Genomic DNA, 14990 nt, shown 5'->3' with positions numbered 1-14990 from the left:
TCACTGAGTCACCTAGCCGCCCCAAAGGGCTACTATTTTTCTATGATTGACATCTCCAGTAGCTCATAGGCTTAGCTGCCTTGGTATTTAACCTCAGACCAGGCTGCTATAGATATTTTCCTTTTTCTTTCAAGAGGAGAATGAAGAAAGACTATATTCAACAGGTACTTGACAGTATAGCTAACCTAGTCAGAGAATCCCAGGGACAAATCTACTGGCTAAACCAAAGGGGCATGTGAGTTGGGAGGGGAGGAGTTCATTTTGGCAATCCCCTTCATCATTCAGACTATTTCATGTTTATCAACTTTGCAGAGGCTGAAAGAGTAAAAATCAGAGAGGCATATTTTGGTTCAATATACAGAAAACCTTATAATTAGGACTGTTCAGATGTGTAATGGGCTGCTTGTTAGGTAATAATTTCTCTACCACTGGATATGTGCAAGATGATTGTTCATTGTAGATGGAAGAGATGAATATCAAAGGGTTTCAGTGGCTGAGATTACTGTTGCACCAGTAAATTTCTGATTGCCTACCATGTAAGATGACCCATCTGTGAAGAGTGTCAGTTCAGGAGATGTTGTTGAGGGTCTTAATGTGGTAGGGGTTGGATTATATATATATATTTTGCATAATCTCTTCCAACCATGAATCACAAGAACTTAGATGTAGAATGAGACTTTGGAGAACATCCAGTTCAATTTCTATATTTTACGGACAAGGAAATTGAGGCTGAAACATGAAATGACTTAGAGTTTTTTTGTCCTTTGATTTGAAACCCAAGAACCTTTTCGCTGTACTGAGAGACCAGAAGTCTGTGGTTATTAATTCCATAATTTCACTTCTCTAGGGCTTACAAGAACGATGCCAGATCTTGAAAAGCTCTTCGGTGTTTGCCCAGTGCCATCCCCTGGTGGATCCAGAGCCTTTTATTGCCCTTTGTGAAAAAGACTTATGCCACTGTGCCCAGGAACAAGGATGTGCCTGCTCAATCTTCCTGGAATATGCTCGGAATTGTGCCCATCGGGGAATGGTGTTGAATGATTGGACTCATGATAGCAAATGTTGTAAGTCAAATGGAATATAGTATGAGGTATATTGGCAAATGTTTAACAACCAGCTCTCTTGGGGGTGGGGGAATATATGTACAAGATACCCTTTAAAGTTTAGTCTACATTATTAATATCTTCTCCACTTTCTTTTAAAAAATCTTTACCTTCTGTCCTGGAATCAATACTAAGTATTGATTTCAAGGCAGAATAACAGTAAGGGCTAGGCAATGATAATTAAGGGATTTGCCAATGTTCACAGAGCTAGGAAGTATCTGAAGTCAGATTTGAAGCCAGGACCTCTAGTCTCCAGGCCTGGTTCTCTATGCACTGAGCCATACAGCTGCAGACTATCCACGAAATAATAATCCAAGCCCCAATTTATAGGTGCCAAATTCCGAGGTATAAATACTCACATTAATACAGTTGTCCCTTGCTATATATCCTGGTTCACTTATGGCGACTTCACTGTATGGAGGGTTTTAAAAAAAATCTAATTCTGTGGGGCAGGGTTACACTTATCCTGGCACACTATTGGCTGCTGGAATGAAAGGCGACCAACCACAGTGCTGTGTTCTGTATTCTGGGTGTTAATCGGCTCAGTGACTGTAGGTTAATAAAAGTGTGGAAAAGCTTTATAGGAGAGTGGAATAAAGTCTTAAAACATATATAAAGAATAAAATGCTACTTAGCAGATTTTCACCTATTGTGGGGGTCTCAGGAATTTAACTTCAATGATAGGTGAGGGATCACTGTAATCCTCACCTTCCATCTTAGAATCAATACTGTGTATTAGCTCCAAGGCAGAAGAGCAGTAAGGGCTAGGCAATGGGAGTTAAGTGACTTGCCCAGGGTCACACAGCTGGGAAGTGTCTGAGGCCAGATTTGAACCCAGGACCTCCCATCTCTGGACTTGGCTTTTAACTCACTGAACCACGTGAGCCTTGAGTTATGATGAGCCACTGGAGACCACAAACTATCAGGAAATATCTGGTGCCGGTGAGGCTAACATAAAGGCATCACATGTGACACTGGATTGGAGACAAGGGATCTTGATTTAATCTTTTCTTTTAAGGGCCAGCATGTCCCACTGGCATGGAGTATAAGGAATGTGTGTCCCCTTGTGCCAGAACCTGTCAGAGCCTACACATCAATGAAGTCTGCCAGAACCAATGCATCGATGGCTGCAGCTGCCCTGGTAATGGATTTATCACTTTATTTACTGATCACATCCCTTGGCAGAGGTTTTGTTTCTGGGGTGCACGATGAAGGCAACTTGTGTTTGTTCTCCTGTCTCTGAAATCAGAGGCCTTTTATTTTTATTTAGAGCCTTTATACAGTGTGATCAGGATAGCACTGGCACGTACTTTTAAATTTTTGCCCTTGTTGGTGTGGATGAAAGTGCTTCTGTCTAAGACAACAAAGGGGAAATGGCCCAGGCTCTCAAGGTAACTTTGTGTAGGGAACATGTGTTTAAAATGTGTTTCACTCTTGTTTTTTCTAATAGGCAGTGAAACTTGTGGCTGGCATTTGAGGGAAGACTCTTCCAAATAGTTCTGGAGCTAGTTAGTCATTTGGACTAAGCTGAAAAATAGCTTTGACCTAGATATAAGAATAGTCTACAATAAGAAAGCACTTTGCTAGTTTTGGGGAAAAGTATCCTTTTAAATTACTGTTTGTGTGTGGTCAGTGACCTTGGTCTTGGGACCTCTAGCTTTGTCCCTATTGCTTTAAAAAAATATTCTAAGACCTTCTGTCTTAGAATTGACACTAAGTATCAGTTGTAAGGCAGAAAAGTGGTAAGGGCTAGGCAATTGGGATTAAATGATTTGTCCAGGGTCAACACAGCTAGGAAGTATGGGGTCCGATTTGAACCCAGGTCTTCCCTATTCCATCTATCTGCCTCTTGTCCCTCATACTTTGGTGTAACCTTGGACAAGACTCCTTTCCTCCTTATGCTTCAGTATCTTTCCCTCACAGGGATAACTGTCCTACCTCCTTCCATAGATTAGGACGATGATGCAAAGATGAACAAAACCATGTGTGTGCTTTGTGAATTTTTCTTAGAAAGACCCTAGAAACACTGAATTTAGAAAATGAGAACATGGCTTTGAATCCTGGCTTTTTACTACCTGTGTTGTCTTGGGAAAGTGACTTAACTCACTTGGGAACTCCGTTTCCTCATCTACAAAATGATTGGGTTCAACGAGATGCTATCTAGAGTCCCTAACAGCTCTAAATTCGAAGGCTTTTGAAGATTATTAGATGTAGCATAACGAACAATAGAAATGTCCAAGTTGTAAGACTTTGCTATTTTGTCTTTAAACCAGAGGGGAAACTGCTTGACAATGGCCTTTGTGTGGAAAGCTCAGAGTGTTCCTGCGTGCATTCTGGGAAGCACTATCCACCTGGCTCCTCTATCTCCCAGGATTGCAACACATGGTAGGTAGAGTAGAATAATATGGACTTATAGAGCTCTTTGGAGAGTGGAAGCTGCATGAAGCCAGGACAGGCACTACGGCTTCTGAGAGTCAAGAGAAGGGGCAGGGTTGGGGACAGAATAGGGAAGAGTAAAAGCTAGTAATGTGCGCTGGGCTAGGGGGACTTGGTTTTAGATGGTGTAGACATGTATCCATACAATTGGGAAGGGGGCAAATGTAGAGGCAGAAGAGATCTGGTGACCAGTCTGAGGCTAAAATGGAATAAACTCAGTTGTTCTGGGGATTTGTAAAGGAAGCTGATATGCAAATGGCAAGCCCGACTTCTCATCTCAGGTCAGGTCTTTAAAAAAATAAAAATGAACAAAACAAAACAAAAACTTGGTCAATTGAGCCATGTCAGTGTCTCATTTGATCTTTTCTTGACTAATCTCATGCAATTCAGCAAGAAACAGAGTCCAGTGGAGGAAAAAATCCAAAGCTGCCTCACTAGCCACACCTTGCAAGGGCCTAGTTCACATCTCATTTCACACCAACTTGTACCATTTCTTCTTGAAATCCTGTGTATTTTTCCCTGTAGCCCAGCACAGAGGGTTTTCTTCAATTCTTTTCACTTGCTGACTTTCACTCTGGGTAGATCTCAGCAGGTGACCACTAACCTTCTTCTGGACAATCTAGAATTTGTAATAGTTCCCAGGGTTCCTCATTTCTTTATTCTTCTCCCTCTCACCTCTTTAAGAGAGGCCTTCCCCATTACTGCCTCATGTAGACTAGGCAGAAGATTTAGGGATAAGAATTCTGGAATTCTGATGATACCAAAATCATCAGTGATCAGAGATCCCTAAACTTCTTCTCTCGCCATGGCTCCTTTGGTACTTAGCTATATTTCTGGGACTCTTATTCCTTTGTTTTCTTTCTTGCACACCCAGTAGTTAGGGGTTTTCCCTGCTTGTGATATAGGGGTTTAAAAAAGTTTTAGAATAGTTTCAAGCTAGTAAGGCCTAAAATAACACTAGGCTTCTTAAGTGTTAATAATCAAGCTTTAATAGCTTGATTTAATAGCTAAGACTTTTGGGTCACCCTATATTTCAAAGATTCATTTGATTTTCCAAAGCCCTGCATACACTCTCTCCCTCTCTTTTTCCTTCTAAAGTTTCCTCTGGTGCTGCTCCTCACTTAATCAATTTTTGTCAACCAGTCAAGAAGCATTTATATAAAGAGCTTGCTATGTGCCAGACACTGAGCTAGGTACTTGGAAAAAGTCAGCAACAAAGTAGTTCCTGCCTTCAAGGAGCTTATATTTTATTAGGGAAATAACATTAACCCACATACATAAATACCAAATAAATACAAGACACATTTTTTTTTTTTTTGTGCAGGAGCAGGAGACGGGGGCACTGGCAGCTAGGGGAAGCAAGAAAGGTCTAATGTAGGAGAACTCCTGACTTTATTTCTTAGTATTTTATCATAGCAGTTTTACTTGAGAGTGAAGCATTAGTTGAAGCTAGAAATCATTTTTGTTTTCTTGAGCTTACAGTATGTGTGTGTTTCTTTTCTCCCTGACAGCATTTGCCGGAACAGTCTGTGGATCTGTAGTAATGAAGAATGCCCTGGTAGGTGTTGTATGCTTTTGCTCATTTCTTTTTGAAATGGGGGGGGGTGTCATGAGGCAAGAAGACACCTTCTTTTTACTGGTTGGGTACTGGCAGTAACTTAGTTTTTAGACACCTACAGAAGTAAATCCTTCTGAACTAATAGAAGGTTTATATTTTAGCATCAAGGATGAGGGAGGGGAAGAGAGAAGGAAAGGAGTGGTATCATAGTGATTAAAAGAGAAAAGGAAATTGGGTTCAATTTGGATTTTTGTTTTATCCCAATGGGTAAATGGACTCCTTTCAGAAAGCAGTGGGGTATTAGGGATTAGAGGAGAGAGAATGCAATTGAAATCAAGCTTGAGTTTTTATCTTTGATGCTTGCCAGCCCAGAGGAGTAATTTTGGGTGGAGCTGTAAGGACTTGTAACAGTCTGGGCTGATGGAGCAAACAGGATATGCATTTTTTTAGAAGCATACATTTTGGAGTTGGAGGGATGAGGCACCTTGTGGGATCTTGTACTTTTGGTAGATAGGAGAATCTTCTATAATAGTGATGGTGAACCTTTTAGAGATGCAGTGTCATGCCCTACCCCCCCCCCATACAGAATGCCATGCCTGCCCCTCCCCAGAGACCCCATGCTGTGCCCCCTCCACTTGGTGCTGGGCACCCCCACCCCCTTTTTACCCCACATAGGGGAGGGAGGAAGCATTCCCACTGGGCTATTGAGTGGAGGGGCAAGTGGCCTGAGCGCTCCCCTCCCCTCCAACTCTACCTCCTGTTAGCTTCCCACCTCACCCCCTGTGTACTCCTATTGGGCTGCTGGGCAGAAGGGTGGGGGTGTGTGAAAAAGTGTCATCAGGTGTGGTGGAAAGGAGGAGGGGAACAGCTCCACCTGAGTCCCTCAGCCATTCTAGTAATAAACTTGGGGGGAGGGTGGCTGCATGCTCACAGAGAGCGCTCTGAGTGCCATCTTTGGCACCATCTGTGTCATAGGTTTGCCATCACTGTTCTATAATATATAATTGGAAGAACTGACCATGGTCGAAGATTTTAGGAAACCAGAGTGCCAAAGCATACCCATTTGGAAAGTCTAATATTAACAATGGTTATACTGTTAGCAGCATGATGTCATGGATAGAACACTGACTTCAAAGTCAATAAGGTCTAGACTTGTCTCTGACATGATAACTATGTGACTAAATAAACAAGTCACTTAACATCTCAGGGAACCAGGCAGCTAAGACTATATATTGTAGAAGAGATTGATAGAGGGGAGTGTAAAACTAAAGAATGGGCAGCTAGGTGGTACAGTGGATAGAATGCCAGGTCTGGAGTCAGTTCAAATCCGGTCTCAGACACTTACCAGATGTGTGACCCTGGGCAAGTCACTTAACCCTGGTTGCCTCAGTTTCCTCATCTGTCAAATGAGCTGGAGAAGGAAGTGGCTCAAACCACTCCAGTATCTTTGCCAAGAATAGCCCAAAGGGGGTCATGAAGAGTCATACACAAGTGAAAGACTGAATAATAGAACTAAAGAAACTGTAACGTAAGGGTTAAGGAGAGGAAGGATGGAAGATGGAGAAAGTTGTGTTCTAAGGGAAGTCTGTTTAATGTACAAATGTGTATTCAAGTTGATAGATTTGTCTTGGGCAAAATTGTCTAGGTAAGCTTTCTCCGTAGTTCTTGCCTCCCTTTTGTACTTCTCACGTCCTTCATCCCAAACAAAATACCCTCAGGAAAGGATTTAATAAATGAATTCGCACTGGGATGTGAATCATTCATTAGGCTTAACATGTTACTCCTTCCTTGGGTGATTTGTATTTTAATAGGGGATATAGGCAGAGGCCAAAGGAATACACTTCTAACTTTAGAATTTCACATATCAGCTTTGAGATGAGGGAAATTTTTTTCATACGTAAAGAGCTGGGGGCTTTCTAGTGTCCCTGAATGTGGTCAGCTACCTTCCTAGGATGCTGCCTCTGACAGGAAGCATTGCATTTGATAAGAGAAATTCATGTACTTAGATATAGCTGGCCTGATAATAGCAATATCAGTATACATTTATATTGTGCTTTAAGGTTTATACATCTCTTTCCCCATAACAGTTCAGAAAGGCAAGTAGTGGAAACAGTGTCCCATTTTACAGATGAGGAAACTGTGTTCTAGGTCATATCAATTTTTAAGTTTTGGCATTGGGAAAAAGAGCATGGCATCAAGACATAAGGGACCAGCTGTGTGACCCTGGGCAAGTCACTTGACCCCCATTGCCCACCCTTACCACTCTTCCACCAAGGAGCCAATATACAGAAGTTAAAGGTTTAAAAAAAAAAAAAGACGTAAGGGAAAAGAAGAGAATATGGTAGGTCCAGTGAAGCTGGTGGGAGAAGAGACTATCAGAGTGTGGGCTCAGCCAGGAGCTCTGTAAAGTCTGAGGAGGGAATTCTGGGTACTTGTCTCAAAGGTTTCATTCTTTTTTCGAAGAAAGGGATGTTCTCTAGCAAAGGCTTTACTAACTTTTTTCCCCCAGAGCAATTTCTAATGTGTTCTAACATCTCCCTTTAATTACATGTGATTCATGTTCTGTCTGATCCCAGCAGCTTTTCTGGCAGTCGGATAGCTGAATTCCACATTTAGGCCTGTAGAATCTAGAATAGGAGGACCCTTAGAGATTCATAGGATTCCTGGCTGGGTAGCCCTGGGCAAGTCACTTATCCCCCATTGCCTAGCCTTTGTGGCAGAGCATTGATTCCAAGATGGAAGGTAAGAATTAACAAAGAAAGATTCATAGGAATATAGGATCATAGATTTTGAAACTAACTAGGAGACACAGAGAAGTGTCCTATTTGCCAAGGACCTAGTAGATGTCAGGCACTGTCATGACATGCCCAGAAGAAAACTCTTCCAAGTTAGTGGCAGTATTGGAACACAAACCCAGATATCCCTGCTCTCAGGTCTCTCAACTTGTCGTGGGAGAGCTTTGAAGCAAAACCCTGGATTGGGACAGTTACCCTTATCAGGAATGACAGACTCCAATAGTTAGCTTAAAAATGAAAAGAGATTTATTAAATTGAATGCAAGTTGGATTATTGAGCTGAGTGATCTGGAGGCAGGAGCAGGTGGACTACTACCTCCCAGAGGAGATGGGATTTGGGATACTTAGACCCTCTTGACAACAAGGCCTACGTGACTAGAGATGGGATGATGGGGGGGAGGGGGAATGGAGTGATGTTTTGGGGACTCCAAGACCCCAGATAAGTCATGTGCTTATGTCCTATGCCTCAAAGTCAAAAGGGGGGTGAAGATATCTGAACTCAAAACAAATGCTTATCTGAAGCAAGTTGGGAGGTAGCTGTCTGTGTTCACCAACAATGAGGGTAGAGGTCAGAGGGGATCTTCCTTTCAGCTCAAAGTCACCTTCCCTCAGGAATGCAAAGGAAAATGAATTCTTTAGGTACTCTCTGACCTGGGACACCTTTGGGGTTTTGGGGTGTCTAGGGGAAGCCTATACCCCCATACCAAACTGACCATATTGCCTCTCAGCCAAGGGAAGTCAGCAATATCTCTGAACTCCAGAACAAAGTTAACCGTTTGACGACTTCTCCAAAATGCCAGTGGCTTAAGTTTCAAGATATTTGAGACTGCTTGTATTTTTTAACTTCTTGACTGACTGTCCTTTCTTAGTTTCCTTCAGATTTAACGATCATCTTCCCTTAAGCCCAGGTAGGGCATAATCTTTTAAACAGGAATTAGATGTTCTTCTAATGAAAACATCTATCCAGCTAAGCTTGGTCACAGCCACCGATACCTACCTACGTGTATTCGTAGGTTCCTGGGATCTAAATGACATCAGGATGCTCCTTAAAGAATGAGATAATAAGCACGTAAGGCTCTTGAGAGGCCTCCCTTCCATTATGTGTTTGAGTTTCGCAGAAATGTCAGGCATGGGGAAGGAAGCATATTTGTGGAAAACAAACACAGATATTTCCTTAGCTGGATTATATGGGAGGTAATAGGATTAATCAATTTGGACAAAAAGTAAATTAGCTCAAATAAGTGAGCACTAAATTGGGGTCTCTGGAACCAAAAAGGGGGTCTTAAATGCTTATGCTCAGAATAAAAACCTCCCATTTCTATGGTGCCACAAATCTTTCAAATGTTTTCCTCTTAATTACCCTCTGAGGCATATGATTCAACCAGCCAATTAGCATTTATTAAGGCCCTGTGCTAAGTACTGGCTATAGACGGCCCCTGTTCTCATTCAGCTCATAGTCTAATGGGCGTGGACAACATGCAACAGCTATGTACAAACAAGGATAAATTGGGAGTCATCTCAGAGAGAAGGCATTAAAATGAAAGAGGACAAGGACAAGGAAAGGCACAGTGTTGATTGATTGTTGGATCTGGAGTCAGAAAGAACTGAGTTCAAATCCAGCCACAGACCTTACTACTGTGTGATCCTGGGAAAGTCACTTAGCTTCTCTTTGCCTCAGTTTCTTCTTCTATAAAATTAGCTGCAGATAGAAATGGCAAACCACTCCAGCATCTTTGCCTAGAAAACCCAAAATGGGATTGCAAAGAGCTGGACACGACTGAAATGAATGAACAACAACAAAAATGTAGATACGAAAAAAGCACCTACCTCTGGGGATTCTTGTAAGGATCAAATGAGATAATAATTTGAACAGTGCTCAGCACAGGGCCTAGAACACAGTAAGTGCTATGTAAATATTAGCTATGTAATTATAACAATTATTATTTTATGGGGAGAAAGACCCAGAGGGTTTAAATGATTTGTATGTGGCCACACAGTTGGAATCTGAACTCAGGTCTTCTGACTTCAAGTCAAGAGCTGATGTTAACCTACCATCATGGCATAATGGAAAGAACATTCCATTGGAGTCCAAAGAAGGGCATTTACCTCCCAGCTATGCCAGGTACTAGTTGTAGTAATTAAATTAAACAAACCACTTTACCTCTTGGCTTTATTATCTGTAAAATGGGAGTAAAAATACCCACACTATATTCCTCAGAGGATGGAACACTCTAAACCTTACGATACTGTAGAAATGAGAGGCTGTCATCTTTTTTTCCCCCTCCAAACATATTTTTATTCACCAGACCTGTTGGGATTACTGTGGGGGGTGATTCTCTAAAATCCTTCCCCTTGTTCCCTGAGGCTCATCTGCTGACTTAGGGGTACCTCTGAGGGTCTCAATAGCTGCCTGTTTGGGAAGAGGATGGGTGTTAGTCCAGCAGAATCTGTGCCATGATAACTGATCGTGATGTAAGGGGGACCTTCAAGCAGCAGTCAGTGGCAGATCGCAACATAACATCTCAATTATCAGGCATTCTCTGGTTTCCTTCAGTTCCAGCCTCTTCCATGGATTGTTTGACTGAGATAAGCTAAACACAATATTTAGGTTTCTGCTTCGTTTGAGCTCTAGGATTCTCAAATTGTGAGTGTCTGAACAGGAAACTGGCCCAGGGCATCAGATAGCATCTCTGGACCCATTTTACTTTCAGAGACTTTTCAGAGACTAATGACCTCTCTTTTCCTGGGCAACATTAAGGGGAAAGAGGACTAATTTCTTCTTTAGATAAGAACCATATCCAGAAGAAGGAGAGGGCCTAGGGAGGAACTTCCACACATTTCATTGCAAAGGGGCCAAACTATTTAGCAGGAATGGCCACAATGGATTGTTTGTATGTCTAGGGTACTACTGGTTTCCTAAGGCTTTCCATCTCCTGGAAGCCTTTCCAGTCATATCATTGGGTTCAATATTTCCAGTCTTCTTTTTGGCCAGCCTGGAATTTTCTCCCCTTTTCCTATTTCCTTTACTTTCATTTAATCCTTCATATACTTCATTAACTTCATTATTCCCTTCATTTCTACAATTAAGGTCTCCACCAGAGTCCATGGCAATCATGACCTCCTGGCTTTGCCTCTCCTTCTCTCCTTTTCTCTCTTTTTTTCTCCCTATGAAAGAGTGGAAGATGGAAGAGCACACATGGGGCAGTATGGAAAAAGAGGAAGGAAACTGTGTATCCTGTCATATACTGTGTGGCACGAATCTTAGTGGCTCAACCCTTATCAGGATCTGGAGGGATGCTGCTCACAGGAGAAACTCTGTGTCCTCTTTATCTCCTTCCTAAAAAAAGAATAGCTGGAAACTTGAAAGCAGAGGCAACAGTTTCTTTTCTTTTCTTTAGCTACTTGAGGGACAGTTTTCTTCTAGTTTCTAGACAGATAAAAGTATCGTTTGTTTCCTAAGGTCTCCTGGGCTGTCTGCTTTCAACTTTTATGCCTCAATAATACCTTTGACTCTCTTTGGGGATGGGTGGGTTCCAACTAGGGAAACTAACAGGCCTATGGAGCCCCAAGGAGAAAGGCTCCAGCCCAGATTCATTAAAGAGGGTCAGTCCAGCTTTAAACAGAAGAAGAGATGGAATCTCCCTTGTTGCCCTGGGTGACTCCCTGGCTGTCTGACAGGGCCTATTGTTAGCCCCTGGAGGTAAGCCAGGATGTTAGTGGTTATAGGACTATCTCTTAAAGGGACCCTGGGCTTCAGACCTAGGCTGGTGCCTTTGATCCCTAAATCTTAGTGCTGAAAGGGTTTTAGATTTTGGGAAATGGTGTAAACACACACAGACACACACATGGACACACACACGCACGCAGTAGCCGTAGCTCTTTCTCTGTATATGTGTATAAACCAATATGTTATGTATAATCTAATAAATGTATATATGTTCTTAATTTTTTAAATTATTAAATTTTTTAAATGTCTCTTTACTTATTTTTAAAATAGCTTTCCATGTTGCCATGATTCATTTTCTTTCCCTCCCCCCTCCCGGAGCCAACAAGCAATTCCACTGGGTTGGACAAATGTGATCACTTGGTACCTATTTCCTATATGTTCTTGTTTTTAGAGAAAAAGGAATCTGTCTACATATTTTTATTTTTCTTTAAAGCAAACAGCTATAGAGACAAAGCAGAGGACAGACAGAAGAAATGCCACAAGAGGAAAATTGGGAAGAGTTCCAGGTTGCTCTTTTGGCCTCAATGCGTCTATTGTGGGCAGTTGCCTCAGACACTAGAGCAGGGGGTGCCCTGAGCACAGGGGAGGAGTCGGGAGCATTGGAGATGTTGGCAGAGACCCCAATCTGGACAAACGCCCCCTAGAATGTGGCATGTCTGGCAGGCAGCACACTAATCCTAGAAAGCCGGGGGGGTTAGAGGCAATGAGAGTAAGGGCAACAGAATGGGCCTAAGAGAGTATTTAGGGGTGGGGAAAGGGTTTAGCTTCTAACCCACAGACAGTGTCAGTCCGGGCTGGGGATTTAGGTTGCTGATGTTGGTACTTCCCAGGCACCAGTGATGAGGTCATGGCCAGATGGTGTTCCCAGCCCTTCATTGGTCCAGAATACAGTCATGGGATTGGAACTGTAGGAAGGCAGCTGGGGCATATGAAGAGGACAGGGGAGAAGGCAATTGTGAGGTTGCTCTGAAAATCATCTTGTCGGGGAAGCTGTGAAAAACAGGGGGCCAAATTCTCCTTTGGAGTTTCTAGAACTCCAGTGGGTCACTGGTATTGCTCACTTGCTATTCCAGACACCTAGCGATGCGCTTTGCTATATTTGCCTTTCTGCCTTATTCAGAAATTATGACATCGGTTCCGTTGAGTCCTGCAAATCCAGCTCAGGAATCACAATGCAAGGGAATTGAGGGCATTTAAAAATAACCCCCTTTATTAATGGAGCACCTGGACCCCCCGGAAAGCTACCTGATGTCTAAAGCATCCAACCCAAACTGTACCTCACAACCCCTCACTAATGTGCTTATTTTTGTCAGTCACGTAGAGGGCATGTTAGTTCGAAGTTGTGGACATTTATCAAATAGCATAACAGAGTGATAGAGAAGTCCCCATGTGCTCATATCACGCGTGTGCTCTCTCTCAGATGACCGTCCCACCGTGGCAGAGGGTGGGGGAGGACATGTACATAGGGAACGTGTACAAAAAACATCCTAAGGGCTCTCACCGAGGTAATGTCTGTGTCCAGGGAACATTCGAGAAGGAGCACGCATGCCAGGAAGCTGCTGTGGTCAAGGAACTTGTGTGGAATGCACAAATAGAGAAATCAAGGGGACCAGGGTATATTCATGGTGGAGATAACGCATGCAGAATCACCGATCTTGGAATCAGAAGTCTAGATCTTGGAGGGACTTCAGAGGCCACCGTGGTCATGTCCAAAACTTTAGGGTGGCCCAGACCTGACACTGATGCCATCATGATGCTTTCTACCCTCCCCCCCTTTTTTGGGCAACATTTTCTCTGAGCTGCTCTCTGTTAACACATACTAGACTTTCCATGCAATCTCTTACTTTTGCTACACTTTTTGGGGGGTATAAAGGGTGTTCAGGGAGGACAAACACCTGTGGTGTTTTTCAAAACTGCATGCACCTTTGGTGTCCACTTTTCACCCAGCTCTCACTCGTGGCTCAAAAAGTTATAGTATGTACAGTGGCCACAACCCTGTGGAACTGTCTCACAAGCTGCAAGCCCATTGGTGAGTTAGGGCATGTCTACGTCAGGAATGTGAAAACTTACCTCGGGAGAATGGATAGATGAAAACCTTCTGTTCCAAAGGCCATGAAGGCAGCTCAAGCAGGCATTAAGCGGAGCTTAAAGCTTGGCTAGATATGGAAGACGCCATGGTCATTTACTGCATCTTGGGTTAGCTTTTTGAGTGCCTCGCTGAGGGCAGCTAGGTGGCACAGTAGATAGAGTGCTGATTTTGGAGTCAGGAGGACCTGAGGTCAAATTCAACCTCAGACACTCACTAGCTGCGTGACTCTTGGCAAGCCACCAAACCCTGTTGGCCTCAGTTCCTCATCTGTAAAATGAACTGGAAAAGGAAAGAGCAAAGCACTCTAGTCTCTTTGCCGAGAAAACCTCAAATGGGGTCTGTCTCAAGGAGTCAGACATGACTAAAAAATAACTGAACTGATGGTTATGAGCCACCATGCCCAGCCTGGCAGCCAATTTAAGCCAATAGAATGTCCCAGGCGGAAACTGTATGTATTCTTTTGAACATCTCACTCCCGGTACTAACTCAAGATGCTCGGCCCCAAACAATGATCTGAATTGGGATTAGAAGATTCCCTTTGACTCTTATAAGAGCTCTCATAGTCATTCTGTGTCCCTGAAATCCAGATGGAGGGGCCCCAATCCAGAAGCAATGGTAACATTTATTTAGTTGTAATGCTCAAAGCAAGAGATGAAAAATTGGGGAGAGGGCAGAGTAGAAGATGGGCACAGTGAAGATGAGCATGTGTGGCTCCAGGACGTTTAGAATTGAGTGATTTAGCTCCTCGTGAATATGGATGGCATTTAGAGGAACAATTGGAAGGGTAGATCTTTAGTAGCAGCAGGATAGAAAATGGCTGGGGTAAAGCTAAGGATGTAGAGCCCCAGGGAGTTCCAAGATCAAAATTTAGTGATCTTTTCCAGTTATACCATGACTTTTCTTATGGCACTTGTAGCAATCTCTCTTGTGTTGCACCTGTTTTGTATATGATATAATCCACTCATAGAATAGAGCACGTGTTCTCCTGGAGTCAGAGGACCTGCATTCAAATCCTGAAATATCAGAATATTTACCTTTGTGATCTTGGACAAGTCATTGAACTTTTTGGGTCTCAGTTTACTTATCTGTGAAATTAAGAGGTTGAACTGTATGGGCTCTGAGGTTCATGGCTCTAATCCTTGTAACCTTATGATTATCTCTCTTACTAGACTGTAAAATCTTTGAGATAATGTCGAGTTGTTTTTCAGTTGTGATTGACTCTTCATGACTCCATTTGTGGTTTTCTTGGCAAAGATACTGGAATGATTTGCAATTTCTTTATC

General features: G+C 42.8%; 1 protein-coding gene across 1 annotated transcript in view; it reads left to right on the top strand.

Moving 5' to 3' along the window:
* Positions 1–14990, top strand: part of VWF (von Willebrand factor) — a 211659-nt gene that overhangs the window by 57517 nt on the left and 139152 nt on the right. Inside the window, exons 6-9 of the mRNA XM_044677836.1 lie at positions 848–1064; positions 2122–2244; positions 3377–3488; positions 5051–5097. Coding sequence (XP_044533771.1) covers positions 848–1064; positions 2122–2244; positions 3377–3488; positions 5051–5097 — 499 coding nt within the window. The remainder of the gene's footprint in view (positions 1–847; positions 1065–2121; positions 2245–3376; positions 3489–5050; positions 5098–14990) is intronic.

This window comes from Gracilinanus agilis, chromosome 5 (genome assembly GCF_016433145.1).
Source record: "Gracilinanus agilis isolate LMUSP501 chromosome 5, AgileGrace, whole genome shotgun sequence".
NCBI classification, from domain to species: Eukaryota; Metazoa; Chordata; class Mammalia; order Didelphimorphia; family Didelphidae; genus Gracilinanus; species Gracilinanus agilis.
The sequence above is the reverse complement of the archived record's forward strand: the minus strand, read 5'-3'. Positions and strand labels throughout refer to the sequence as shown.